Source organism: Odontesthes bonariensis, chromosome 3 (genome assembly GCF_027942865.1).
Source record: "Odontesthes bonariensis isolate fOdoBon6 chromosome 3, fOdoBon6.hap1, whole genome shotgun sequence".
Classification (NCBI taxonomy): Eukaryota; Metazoa; Chordata; class Actinopteri; order Atheriniformes; family Atherinopsidae; genus Odontesthes; species Odontesthes bonariensis.
The window spans coordinates 13,819,645-13,832,824 of record NC_134508.1 but is presented as its reverse complement, the minus strand read 5'-3'; the positions used below and the strand labels follow the sequence as shown (position 1 = coordinate 13,832,824).

Below are 13,180 nucleotides of genomic sequence, written 5' to 3'. Positions count from 1 at the left end.
CGAGTTCACAGCTGGTTAGTAGATGCGCTAATTGTGGCATTCAGCATCCTTAGGGCTTGTGAAAGGAAAAGCAAAGTGATGAAACACAGCAAGTTCAGTGAACAGCGCAGGGGTAGAACAGGGGTCCAGTCATTCTCTGATGTGTTCGCGGTTCAGTGTTTTCTTCCACAGAATGTTGTCAGGGACTATGACGTAACAGCCTTCTTCCTTTATGTTGCTCATGCCCACAATTTATTAGTGGGTGGTCTGTAACCTTGGCAACACATGCTACAGGGTAAAGAAAAATAAATTCCAAATTATTTGAACAGGGAATGTTAAAAATGAAATCGATAGTTTAACATACCACACTCACACCGCATTTGACCTTCACTTTCCTCTTCATGTCAGAATGATAAAAGGAAAGACACTCGCCGCGAATTTAAGGGAACAAACAACATGCTGAAAAACATTCTTTTGTGGAAAGAGATTAATTATAATCTGAAAAACTGCTTTGAACTCCTCACATTTGCTGTCAGAGAGCTCAAATGGAGGAGTGGAAAAAAACGAAAAACTTCTTCAAACGTCATGGTTAATAAATGAAGCAGACTCTGAGTTGTGGATTTGGGCTGTGAACGTTTCCCACTGCAATACATCTAGATTTAAACAAAAAAGGAACAACAACTACAACAAAGATAAATAAACAGAAAGTCATGTAAAATGCACTGAAGGCTGACAAACACATTTAGTTTAGATTTACAAATGATAGTGGGGCTAGAGGTAAATAATCTCCTGGTAAACCAGATAAATGTAATTTTGTTGAGTATTATAAAGTTTATATGATTAGAAAGTATCATAAAACTTGTGATCGACATTAGCTGGAAATCATCAATTGCTTTTTTTTTTAATATGGCATTTTTTGTGAGGTAGCTGTGGCATAAGCAGAAAAATACCTAGTGACACAGGGCATGAACCATCCACCCTGTGCAAAATGCGTACTGTCTGCACTGTGATGAGTTAATTAGAAGGACATATATAAGTAAACAAAGCTGATCTATTTAATTATCCTCTATGCAGAGAGGGTCTCTTAGCAAAAATGAATTGTAATGAAAGTTGTTGGCTGGTGTGTTTTAACATCTTCACCATATTTGTAAGAATTTTTCTTTCTTAGTACACATACTTGCACATAATGCACACCCAGAGACACAAATAATGAGAGAACGAGGAAGGGAGAGAATTCTCGATGAGAAGAGGAGAACATATTTGTTTTTGTCAAATAGCTAGAGGAAGGATTCAGTCGACGTTAATGAGGGGCAATTAGTTTTGATTAAAAATTAGATTGCTCCCTTACATGCAATGTAGCTATATCAAAACAAAATAGTGATTAATTTCTGTTTTTTTAAGGAATTATTGTCATCACCAAAAGTGCCCGTGCAGTAAGGTTACAACTCCTCTGAGGGCTGTTAAGGAGGGGGGAAAAAACTCATTTAGAGATATGAATGGGTGTTTTTTTCTGTAGATGCTCATATTGTAGCGAGTGGATGGTCAGAGTACTGTGTAATATGCGCACAGAATGTGTTAGCTTAGGTAAACATGTAACAACGTGTAATACACTAACCTTCCTTGTTGTGGATCTGTCTTTGCCTTCCGCAGCCTCCATTGTAATCGGGAAATGGTGGTGTGAGATGGAACCATGCCTGGAGGGAGAGGAGTGTAAGACTCTGCCTGACAACTCTGGATGGATGTGCTCCTCTGGGAACAAGATCAAGACCACAAGGGTCAGAGCTCGCACACACTCCACTGCAAATGTGTACATTTACATGCACACGTTTCCACTCAAAATGCACTGATTCCTGCGCACGTAACACACACATGCAATGTTTGTTTTAAATGTTCTGGTTGTGCACCATTTAATCCCGACATACATGCATTTACATAATCCCTCTAAGCACTACAGGACACTTACACCATTGTCACCCACTATATGCCCAAAACAGACTCGACTTTAAAATCTAGCCTGTCCTTTGGACTTGAAATAAAGACATTGCTCGAAATATCAAGAAGCTGTCTTTGACTCCTTTAACCAAATACTTTGACAAAGTCAGTCTGTCAACACAGAGTCAAACTTTTACATAAATCAAATGTGCACAATGTACACTGTTTACAAATGAATAGGAAGGTACATCGATGCTTTCTGTATAATAAGATGATTATGTTGGGTGTAAACAACTTGTCTATGGGACCATGGCAGTAAAAATAAATATAAATCAAGTGGTAAACAAACAGGTGGTCTCTGCCTCAGGCCACATTCCGCTCAGAGATAAAGTTAATGGCCGGTCTGCTTCTCCACTGCCTTTCCGCTTTCTGAACTGACTCCGAATGCAGCATGCAAAAATAATGAAGGGAGTTAAGTCTTGGAAGCCAGCAGTTCAGCACTCTTTGACAGGTTGATCACCTGATTTGTATTCACTTAACTGACCCCCTCCCTCCCCTCTAGTGCTTGGAGACAATGACTTTGAATAAAAGCAGAGATTAATGGGATGGTAGGGAAACAGTGTATAGCTTGAGAAGGTTAGACCACATGGGGCTTCCCAAGGTTGATCTATAGATTTATATGCCAGCAGATAGACGTAAAGCTTTCCCCTCTCAGCCACCACTGGCTTAAAAATTTCAGAAAGAAGTTGATCGAACGGGGTCTTGCCAGCCTGCCAAGGTAAGCCGCAGCTCATAGTTAACTCTAAATATAAAGTTTCAGTTTAGTCCTTTTCATAATTTGAAATAGACAGTGCCTTATATATCTTCAGTCGTATACTTGTTTTGCTTTCTTCCGATACATAATTCAAGAATGTACATTTTTGCACACAAAAGCAGAAAAAAGCAACACAGTAAAATAGCTTTGTTCTAAAATATGGTAAGAAGAGGCCCAGAAGGTCAGGCCTGAGGCTGCTTTTCTATCCAATACACACATGTCCTTTTTTTCTTGACCCTCTCTTTACAGAACACCCAGCCATACTCCCCTTTTTAGCTTCCGGAAGCAAAATGCAGAGGATGGTCAACAGAAATTGAGTTGCATTCTTGCTTCTGTAAAGGTTAGTCTTTTTCTTAAGCTGTTTTTTCTTTTTGTTTTCCCGTCTCTCTCTCTCTCATCACTGTGTGCGCTTGAATGTCGGCCAGTAGGAGTGGGACCAACTCATGTTCAATGACTTCCCATTAACCCAAATACTCTGCGCGAAATAATCAAGTGTGTGTTTACATGCTGTGCATGATTAGCCAGGCGTGACACAAATGCTGATCACACCACCACCCACCGTAAATATTTATCCTCCAGCACAGAGGGGACATAAATTATTTGGAAGCTCCTGCATTTTTCACAGAAATGGTAGGATACGTATCACTAAATGTATAGTAACCCAACGTACATGTAGATTCAGCATGTTGTTGCGGCACTTTTTATGGAGTACTGTGTAAACACACAAACACAGGGAGTCAAAGCCCTTTGCAGAACCCTGCTGTCTGTGATCAGTGTGTAATGGCAGGATCAGCCCCTCTTCCTTTCGTTGCCTTCTTTGTTCTATGCCCTGTTTTTGCTATCGGCTACTGTGTAGGTTTGATTACAGAGCCTTGGACTGGTCTGCCAATCCCATTAGGGACTAATCTGTGACATGCTCCTCTGTGTGTGTTTACTCCTAGAACTGTATACGCGCATGTGTTTTTTGAGATGCGTCTGTGTTTGTACACAAGTGAGCTTGTTGGGCAGGCTCTTTCCCTTTCCCGTTGTGTGGCGTCTTATCACAGGCCACTTGATATCCTTATCCCCCTCTGAGGGTCTTGTTGAAGCAGCTATCAGCACACAGCATAGCCCACAGGCTACATGAAAGGCCTTTTATCCTGCACTCTGCTCTCTTTTTAATCAGTATTCTTCATTCACCTGCCTCACTATGCCAAACGGCCACATTTGTATGTGCTTTGTACAGCAGCCAGAAAACCCACCACACATTGCCTCTTTTTTTTCTCAAATTTTCAGCCATTTCACGTCACCTGCAGGTTTTCATTTTGCTCTGAAAACTGTCAGTGAAACACAATATGGCAGGTACACACATGGCCACATAATGATTTAATTTCCATCTTTCATGAAAATTGGCATGAAAAGTAAGGAGCCAAGCAAAGCCATAGGCTGACACCCATGTTTCTTCTTTTCTTTCTTTATGTCTTTCAGAGAGGGAGCCCTTCATTGCCTGTTCTGTATCAGCAGACAAGGCAGGCCATTTTGTTTGTGGAAGTCACAGTTGAGAGCATGGCTGGGGAGCACCTTCCAAAGCACTCGCCCACCTTAGATCGGCATTACCCGCTCCACTTGCTAAATAGATCAATCAATTTCTGCTCCCTCCAAACAATTATGCACCTTAAGAAAGACAGGAAGAATGAGAACAGGATAAAAATATCTTTGCTTTTACTAGTTTTACTAGTTGAATGAAATATGATCAAATGTGGTTATTTGGAATATTTGGAGTGAATTGGAATATTTTGTCAGCATCAATGAAGGTATTTAATGCAACCCTCATAAGGTATTCCATTAACTTTAATTTATTTATTTTTTTCACACGTTCACATAACCATTTATTTATGTACAAAAGTTGTATTTGTTATATAGGGACACTGAAATTCCACTCAAGAGTGCAAAGCATCAAACTTGAGTTTTATTGGTCCTTATTCATCCCCATCTCTTTTTTCCCAGCTATAGTCTGACATGATTCACTTGCTGTTAAGAGAGCCTTCGGTCCTTTCTAAAGGAACAGACTCTTTTCAAGCAAAATAACACACTGTGATAGGATCCAGCCCATCTGTGAAGAGAGTCTGAGAGCAAAAGTGACCTGCCAGCATAAACATCATCATCTATTTTGTCAAATGAGGAGACCACATTCAAAACACAGTCCACACAGCCACAGCACATTGAGTGTGATTCATCCAAGGATTATCTGCTCCATCTCTGTTCTTGATCATCCTTCTTCTTATCCTCCGGGCCTGTATAATGTCCTCATGGCTACAAACAGAAAATTATATGCTATGGTAAAAAAAAAATAATTTATGTTTGAGATTTAGATTAAACTGCCAGACATACCCTGATTGTTATCCTTTTGAGATATTTATACAGGTCTTGAGTGAAGGAGTTCATTCCAACTGCTACTAATTAATTTATATACATTTTCTTTTCTTTCTCTTCATTGTCAATATTTAATTAAATGGATCTTGATGCAACATGTTGTCTGGAGTCTTCTGTTTTAAGAGGGTACTCTTTTAGTGCTGCTGTTGAAGAGGATTCTCAGTCGGCATGATTGATTTGTTGAGCACTAAACAAGAGAGAGGGAAGAGGGTAGGTTATGTTTGCACTAAATTCTTTTACTAAGGCAATTGTCCTTGGACCCCACTAACTGAAGTCTAAGTAAATCCCAATTTAATGCATTCAGCAAATTAGAATGCAGACACCAAAGAGAGGACAGACAGGAAATCCTTGAGCTACTGCTACCTGCTGCACTGTTTATTTGAAGTACACCAAATAGAACAGAGGACACTTTTAGTCACACTCACACATGCAAGTGGGTTAAAATGATGACATTTCCATAAAACCTCTCTTCTCTTACTAACAAACCTCCGGGGGATCTGAGAAAAGAGAGGGATCCTGTAACCTGTGAATGCTCTTATTCTGGCAGAGGTAATTTTGATATGTTGGCAGACGGTACAGATGCAAATGCTGGACAGATGAGCCAAGAAGATTACTGTGTTTAAAGAACATGGGGGAAAACAGAACATCTTTTCAAAGAGAGATGCTGTGACAAGACTTGGAGGGAAATGATCATTCTGAACAACTATTTAAAGCAGCTGTGGTGAAACTCCTGCAACAGGCTGGGGAATACATCAGTACTGCTTTCTCCTTAAAATGGGTCTGCAGATAGTTCATATGACAACTGTTTTAACAAGTGAACTTGCTCTAACTGCATTTCAGTAAACAAAGCTAATGGTACTTTATTCTAGAACTTCTTCAATTGATCTCTTTAAATAGCATCCTCTGAATTCTCAGCGCATGGCATTAAAAGTTGTGCAGGCCTGTATATCTTTAATGTTAGCTTAAGAAATAGACATTCATTTTTAAAAATGTATCAGGGTGAGCATAAATAAAATACCTGTTTTGTTTCTATTTACATGTGACATTAACATGCAATCTGTAAATGATACGGACATTTGATCCTCGTGTTTCCGCATTTGCTATTAAAACATATTAATATACATTTGAACTTATCCAGACAAGTAATGGGAATGCAAAATACATAACAGAGGCCAGTGTAATCGAGGAGGACCTTATGTTAAAATTGTGAAAAAAGTCAATTTTCAACACAGGTTGTTCCTTGACCTATGTAAACCAAATGTGTTTTAAATCTTTAAAAAGGTTTCTGTAATACTAAATATCCTGCTTACTAAAAAAAACTAAGTAAATTAGACTAAAACCGTACCCTCTTTACAATGTTTACTTTTGAAAATCCTTATTATTAAGTTATCATAGAATTAAAGCTACAACATAATGTCTCAAGGTCAATATTCTCCCCCCTTCTCCCATTATTCTCTGAAGCATGATACTGAAATAACACACATGGTAAATAGAGGTTCACAACACTCTTACCATAGGAAAATATGGTCAATAAAATCGTTTGGCTGGCTTAGAAGAATGTTCAACAAACTGAATTTCCACACAACAGCTTCCACAATCAAATCCACACACCTGGCTACCACCTGCCAAGCCTGCTGGAAATGTCATGACTGCATTTCTTTGTTGAACAGGATTATGGGATTTCTAATTGGTATCACAGTGTGCAATTAACTTCAGACTTTGTGACTGTTCTATCACATGGCAATAAAATAACTGGAAAATGTGCTGAAGCTCTTGATAGTTTTGTTGCACAAATAGTTTGAAAAAAGGGAGGGGTGTTGGTATGAACTCAACAACTTTAACACTTGCAGACATCGTGGACACAGTTTTTAATCGAGCTTCACATTGAGCAGGATGCTGAAAAGCAGAACATTCAATAACTGTCTCAAGGCTGAACAAAGTGCCATTCAAATGTGTCCTTTTCTGCAACTGAGGGTGAATTAAAGCTCCCTGAGCTAGAGTCTCAGTGAGACAGCTTAGACTCTACAGCGGGGGGCCTGTTTTAACAAAGCAAAAGTCATTTTATCAGTTTGGAGGAAAATTCTGTGAATGGCTGGCTTAGCGTCAAGGTCCAAATAAAGCTGGTTGCGAGAAGAGCAGGGGTGGGGCCAGAGGTTGAAAAAAAATGCAAGGTAAAGCCAAAAATGTAACAAAGTGTCAATTTAAGAAGCAGACATACACAGCATGGAAACACACCAGGGTGTATTTGTACAAAGACTTTTGCAATGTGCCTGTAACACACCTACATTTTTGGAATGTCTGTTTTCAGTAGTAGCGTGAACCAGGAGGTGAGATGGGGTTGTTCAAAACTCTGCAATTCAAAAGAGTCCCCTTGTTATAGAAACACACAAAGGAAGCAATTCCTTGGGGTCCTATTCTCGTACACTTGTACGCCTTTGTTCCATCTAAGCGTATGTGTGTTTTCTCTCCTCTCCTCTTCCTCTGTGTTGCAGATTCATCCCAGGACCTAACAGAGAGCTCCCATTGCAGGGCTGAGTGCCAGGCTTTTCCCCTCATGCACCCCTTCTCTTCCCATCGAATGGACTAAAACTATTACACCCACGGTTGCTGACTGGCTTACCTGGGACGACAGAAAGGATATCCACCCAGATAAAACAGCTTTGCTTGCGTGGTGCCAAGGATTTGAAACTAGACTAATCCCCTGTTTGATCAATGAGCCCCATGTTTGTGACTCCTCTCTTCCACACAGCTGTGGCCAGTTTCCAACCCACTTGTTTTCTGTTTCCCTCACTCTGTCTTCTTCTCAAAAACAAGGACAGCTTAGCAGGGGTTATTGAGAGGTTGTTATGACATTTGAAGACAATCTCTCCGGCCTCCCTGTAGGTGTACCGGTTCCCACATAGGAGCTCACATAGACCTGAAAGTGGGATCCCTCAAAACTGAGGGTGCAGACAATGAAATGACCCTCATGTTCAGTTATTTCTGTGTGGAAGGTATTCATATGTGACTTGCAACTGGAGATGGATTGCTCTGACTGCAGACAGGACATTTAGCTGAAAAACACTGGATTTTCAGTTTCTGTGACCACTGGCAGCCCACAGTGAGATAATGAGGAGGGTTTCAGAGTCACAGCCTCACCTTCATACTCCATAACGGACTTTTTGGTGGGCATGCCCAATGTAAATTCATGAGCACTACTTTTTTTTTTTTTTATGTAAGATCATTTGTGTATATATACTCATATATAGACGCATAACAAAGACTATAAGATGACAGATCTGAGGCTGAAAAATGTATTTACCATTCTATTAGGAGCTCAAGTCCCATGGTGGAATATTGATCAGCCCCCCAAACATAATCCAGAGGCTAGTGTGTACTGGAGTGCTTTTCAATGTATGCTTACATTGGAAAAAAGTCCCAAGTGAATAATAAAAACAATGTTGTTGTTTTTTTTGTCATTGAACAATGTTGGTTGAGCCAGCTGCTTGTAGTTTCTGTACAGATTATGAAACAATGTATAAAACTGACTCACATACAAAAGCAGCACCAACAACAATCCTTGACTTTTCCACTCAGACACGGTAGGGACTTAAAGCAGCTGCAAAAAACTGACCATGATGATGGGATGTGGTCATGGTTAAGAGTGTTTGTTTCTCCCTCTCACACGTCAGAGAGAGATGATTGATTCAAAATGACAGTGGAAAAGTATTCGTAACAGTGGAGAAACATAGTTATCCCCCAGTAGATATAAGTACATTACAGGACAGCCTTATGAGAAATAAAAATGGTTTTCTATACTGATATGCTGTCTCCCATTCCTCCATTTGTTGACTGATATTTTGAAAAGTGTTCCACTTAAAACCATTTGAAATGTTGTATGAGGGTGGAAGATATTGTCAGAGTTTCATTTACATTATGTGGTAACATCATGAAGAGAGTTTTTGCTTGAGTAAACAAGCAATCAACAACAGCCCGAGAAGAGTCTGAAAATGACTTACGGGCACACGAACACTCAAACATGCAGTAAACACGAACAAATCTGCGATGCTTCATTTATACAATTCCCTCAGTGGCAGAGTGGATTTATCAAAACAGAGCATTCAATTCATTCATGCAATTAGAATAAAGGCTTTCAATATTGGGGTAGGCAAAATTCCAGATGATTTTCAATATCGGCCTCCTCTCTCAGCTGATATTAGATTCGTCTTTTGTCCCAGCGGACACACTCATATACATTCATCATTTAGGAATATGGCTAGCTTCACATAGCCTGGTGCCTCGCTGAACAGTCACAGAGGGTACAAAAAAGACAGACACATCAATCTCCCAGCGGTCTTGCCAGAATCATGAAGGAATATGCAAAGGGAAAGAGAGCTAGAGCATGTTTCTTCCTCCTCAACGGGTCTTTTCTTTCTTTGTTTTTCATATCTAATATGATTCCCTATCCTGTTATTAAGCTTGTGCTAAAGAAAATGAGTAAGTGAAAGTGTTGGTATGCATGGATGACACCGTCTTTGGTACCTGTTCAAATGCTATTAGCAAATATGTGTATGTATGTATGTATTTCTCAGTTAAACCATGCAAACCATGTATTTTTTTTGGAGATGGTACCCAAAATCTGTGAGACAGACATCCCACCACGACCTACTGTGAAGATTATCTACAAATTCAGAGCTCATGTGGGAAATCAAGAGTTTTCTCCCTCCCTACTTATACAAGTTCTAAGTGGATTTTTGCCTAAAAGGTACTCGGGGATCAGAAATGAGGTGACAATGAGGTAAGGTGCTTTTTCTTATTCTCTTTTATGCACTTCTTAGCTCTATCCAGAAATGGTGGAGTCACACTGTGTAGGGAGGTTCTGGTCCATTTTTGACAGAGCGAAAAAGAAACGCAGCGTGATTAGACAACAGGGGGCAACACCTCCTCGCTTTCTGCAGTACTGTGCAATCTAAAAAGCGAGACATCCATCAAGTCCTGCCGGCCTCCCATTGAGACAGGTAGACAGCCATGTCCACATCTCACTGGACAGCTAATCAACATTTGACAGTCTTTTTTTTATACAGTCAAGACAAGTGCATAAAATATGTACGTTGTTGTTTATATAACTTGTGTTCATAATTTCAAAATTTAAAGTGTATCACAAGTAGAACGACTTGGACCTTTACAAGAAGCTGCCACTACTCTTTGACAGCCCTTCAGTCTTTGCACTTTAACACATTCATATTATTTGATCATTTTGGGTAACAACCTATAATTCGTGAAAAGGGCACATTTCTCATCTTTCAATGCGATACAGGCATTTATTGTAGTCATTATGAATCACAGTAAAAATCAGCTTTACAAAGAGCATCCACAGTGGCTGGACAACTAAGAATGCTCAAAAATCATTAATGACCCAAGACTTGAATTCTTTCGACTTTCAGGCGTTATTACCGTTTTCTGTGAAAAGTAACCATATTATCAGACAGTTTTATGTTGGAGTGCATTTAATCATTGCACATAGAAATTGAAAGTGATAACACATTAATGGGGATGATTTAACTATTTACAAGACCTTCATAGAGAATACAAAAATCCAAGAAGCCATACAGTAACTTGCAGCCACAATTGTGTTACACTTTAAGTTTGTGGAGCAAAGTAAAGTCAAAACGGCAAACAACAAACCGTGAAGTGAAATACACCAGTGCCCTGCTGCAAAGCCACTATCTGTAACAGATGAGCATATGAGCATATACTCTGATGGGCATGCAATACATCACTGTCCTAGTCCCACGACACTGTGGTATACCCGCCAACCAACAATACACTTGTCAGCCAAATGACTTGCCAGTCTATGATTGTCAGCAGCTGCCATAATGATAATTTATTTCTCTGCTGCTTTACAGTTCTTCACCTTATTTCCCCTCCTGTTTCAGCCCAAAACACAGCAACTTGAAATCCATCATGTTCTACATGAATGGCCAAGTGTCAAGCATGACATCCCGTGTCCCACAAGGGGCTACAATGTCGTCACAGAGCAGCCTCCCTGGGAGATTTCATAGTTCAGACTTTCCCATTAAACAGAGGGCATTTTTCATAGCAGTGACTCCATGCGGTCAAACGGCTGTCAAATCAAGGTTTTACAATTTTCTTATTTTTTCCAAAGGACTTGATTTGAAAAACGTGTGGGATCAGGTAAACAAAGGAGGTAAAACATTGTTCCAAGCTGGAGAGTATCAATTATTTATGTTTTAAGAAAAGTCCCTACCCTTGTCTATGCATCTCACATGGTATATAATTTTACACTGAAGGGAAATGTACAAAAAAGTGAGTGTAATGACCTTTTCATGGAATGTCCATGACTCTGCTCTCAACAGCTGGTGCAAACAGTCTGCTGCTGTCAGAGTGGGATCGATCAGTTCAATTTTCCATCTTATATGTGAAAGCTAGGCAGGCAGGGCTTTTTGGATGCAACACCCCAGTGCAATATATTTAGGAACAATAGAATAAAAGTGTGTTGCCCTGTATTACATCATCTAAACCTTGTATTTTCACTTTTCTGGTTGCAGAGTGTGTTGGATTGATTGTTCCATTCATCTACAAATAAGATGTGACTTCTTTTTTTTACACTACAAGTAAAAAACTATCTAGCAAAATATTAGCACACTAAGAAATGTTTCATTGACTCAGGTAAAGTTTTAATAGAGAAGGAAATCCACAATATACTATAACCAAGGACAGACTGTACCTTTTGTGTGAGTTCACAACATCAACCTGGCTCTCCGGCTGCATGCCAGAGGCAAAGCACTATGCTGTCAGGCCAAACCTATCCACATACATTAGAAGGCTGCACTGAACCTATTTTAAGTTTAGACGGAGGGGAAAACTTGAGTATTTGTCTAGCCTACATAAAAAGTTTTAGCATGTCATTTGTCATTTTTGCTTTCTCTCTCACACTCTGTTTAGATAGCAGAGTTACTTAATTTATTTAATTTTGCAAATGTTCCATTATATATTAGTATAATTGAAGGACATTTTCTGATTGAATGATCTTTAACTCCACTACACCAACCATTTAGAATTACTGTTCTAAGTCTGGAGACTTGTGGCTGCAATATGACATTTCTAACTCATGTGACCCCTGGGAGGACATGCATCTGGAAAAAAAACCTGAAATCTCAATACATGGGGTTTATGGAGTTTGGAACTCATGCCTCATTACTGTGTGGACAGTGAAACATTGATTCATCAGATTTACATTACATTTAGTCACTGCAGTCTATTTTATCAAAAGCAGCTTACAAGTGAGGAACAACAGTCAAGCCTCAGAATAGTGAGAAATTCTACCATATGCTTAAGTGCTAATTCTCTCTAAATCTATTCATGACACACATATTTGTTACAGCACTCGTTGGGAAAATGGTCAAGAAACATGACAATTAAATAATCATTTCAAGTAACGTAACTTTGATTACAGTGGTGAATCAATTTCGGTAACCAAATCCATGTTTAGTCCTTGTTCAGTGCTCACTGGGTTCATGAAATTTCAATTTTTGAGTAAGTCTTTCTGATCCAGTAGCTTGGAAAAATTAAAACTCACTGAGCTCATCTTTTTCACACAAACATTACTAAGGTTAATATCTCTGTTTACTCAATACCTGGCTTTGTCTCATCTACATTATATCATGCTTCAAGGACTACTCACAAATAGTCCCTTTGATTCAGGTGGAATCTTTGAATCACTTGTCATTGAATTACATAGCAAAACAGCAAACATGAGACTATTGTTACGAAGGTGGGTTGCGAGGTGTGGAAGGAGACGAATGCAGACTTCAAAAAGCAAGACTTGATTTATTATTCAAAAAGAGAACAAGGTTAACATAAAGGGCGGCTGAGCCTGATGACAAGAACTGAACTGTGAAAAGAAAACATGATCATGACGTAGACAAAAACAAAAAGGGCGTGGCGTGGCGTGGCGTGGCGTGGCGTGGCGTGGCGTGGCGTGGCGTGGCCTGAAGGGGGAATGGTGAAAGGTGAAAAGATCTCACTGTGAGAAACCAGAGA

General features: G+C 39.6%; 1 protein-coding gene across 4 annotated transcripts in view; it reads left to right on the top strand.

Moving 5' to 3' along the window:
• The window catches only part of tafa1b (TAFA chemokine like family member 1b), a 111,742-nt gene extending 102,814 nt beyond the window's left edge, over positions 1 to 8,928 (top strand). Inside the window, exons 4-6 of one of the 4 annotated variants that reach the window (XR_012769479.1) lie at positions 1,630 to 1,754; positions 2,975 to 3,065; positions 7,630 to 8,928. Coding sequence is in view for 2 of the 4 variants with exons in the window: in XM_075460411.1 (XP_075316526.1) it covers positions 1,630 to 1,826 (197 nt within the window). In the remaining 2 variants the exon portion in view is untranslated. Of the gene's footprint in view, positions 1 to 1,629; positions 3,066 to 4,192; positions 5,181 to 7,629 lie in introns of those variants that run through there. The other 3 variants (XR_012769480.1, XM_075460412.1, XM_075460411.1) reach the window with 3 other exon arrangements.
• Positions 8,929 to 13,180: the final 4,252 nt, after the last annotated feature.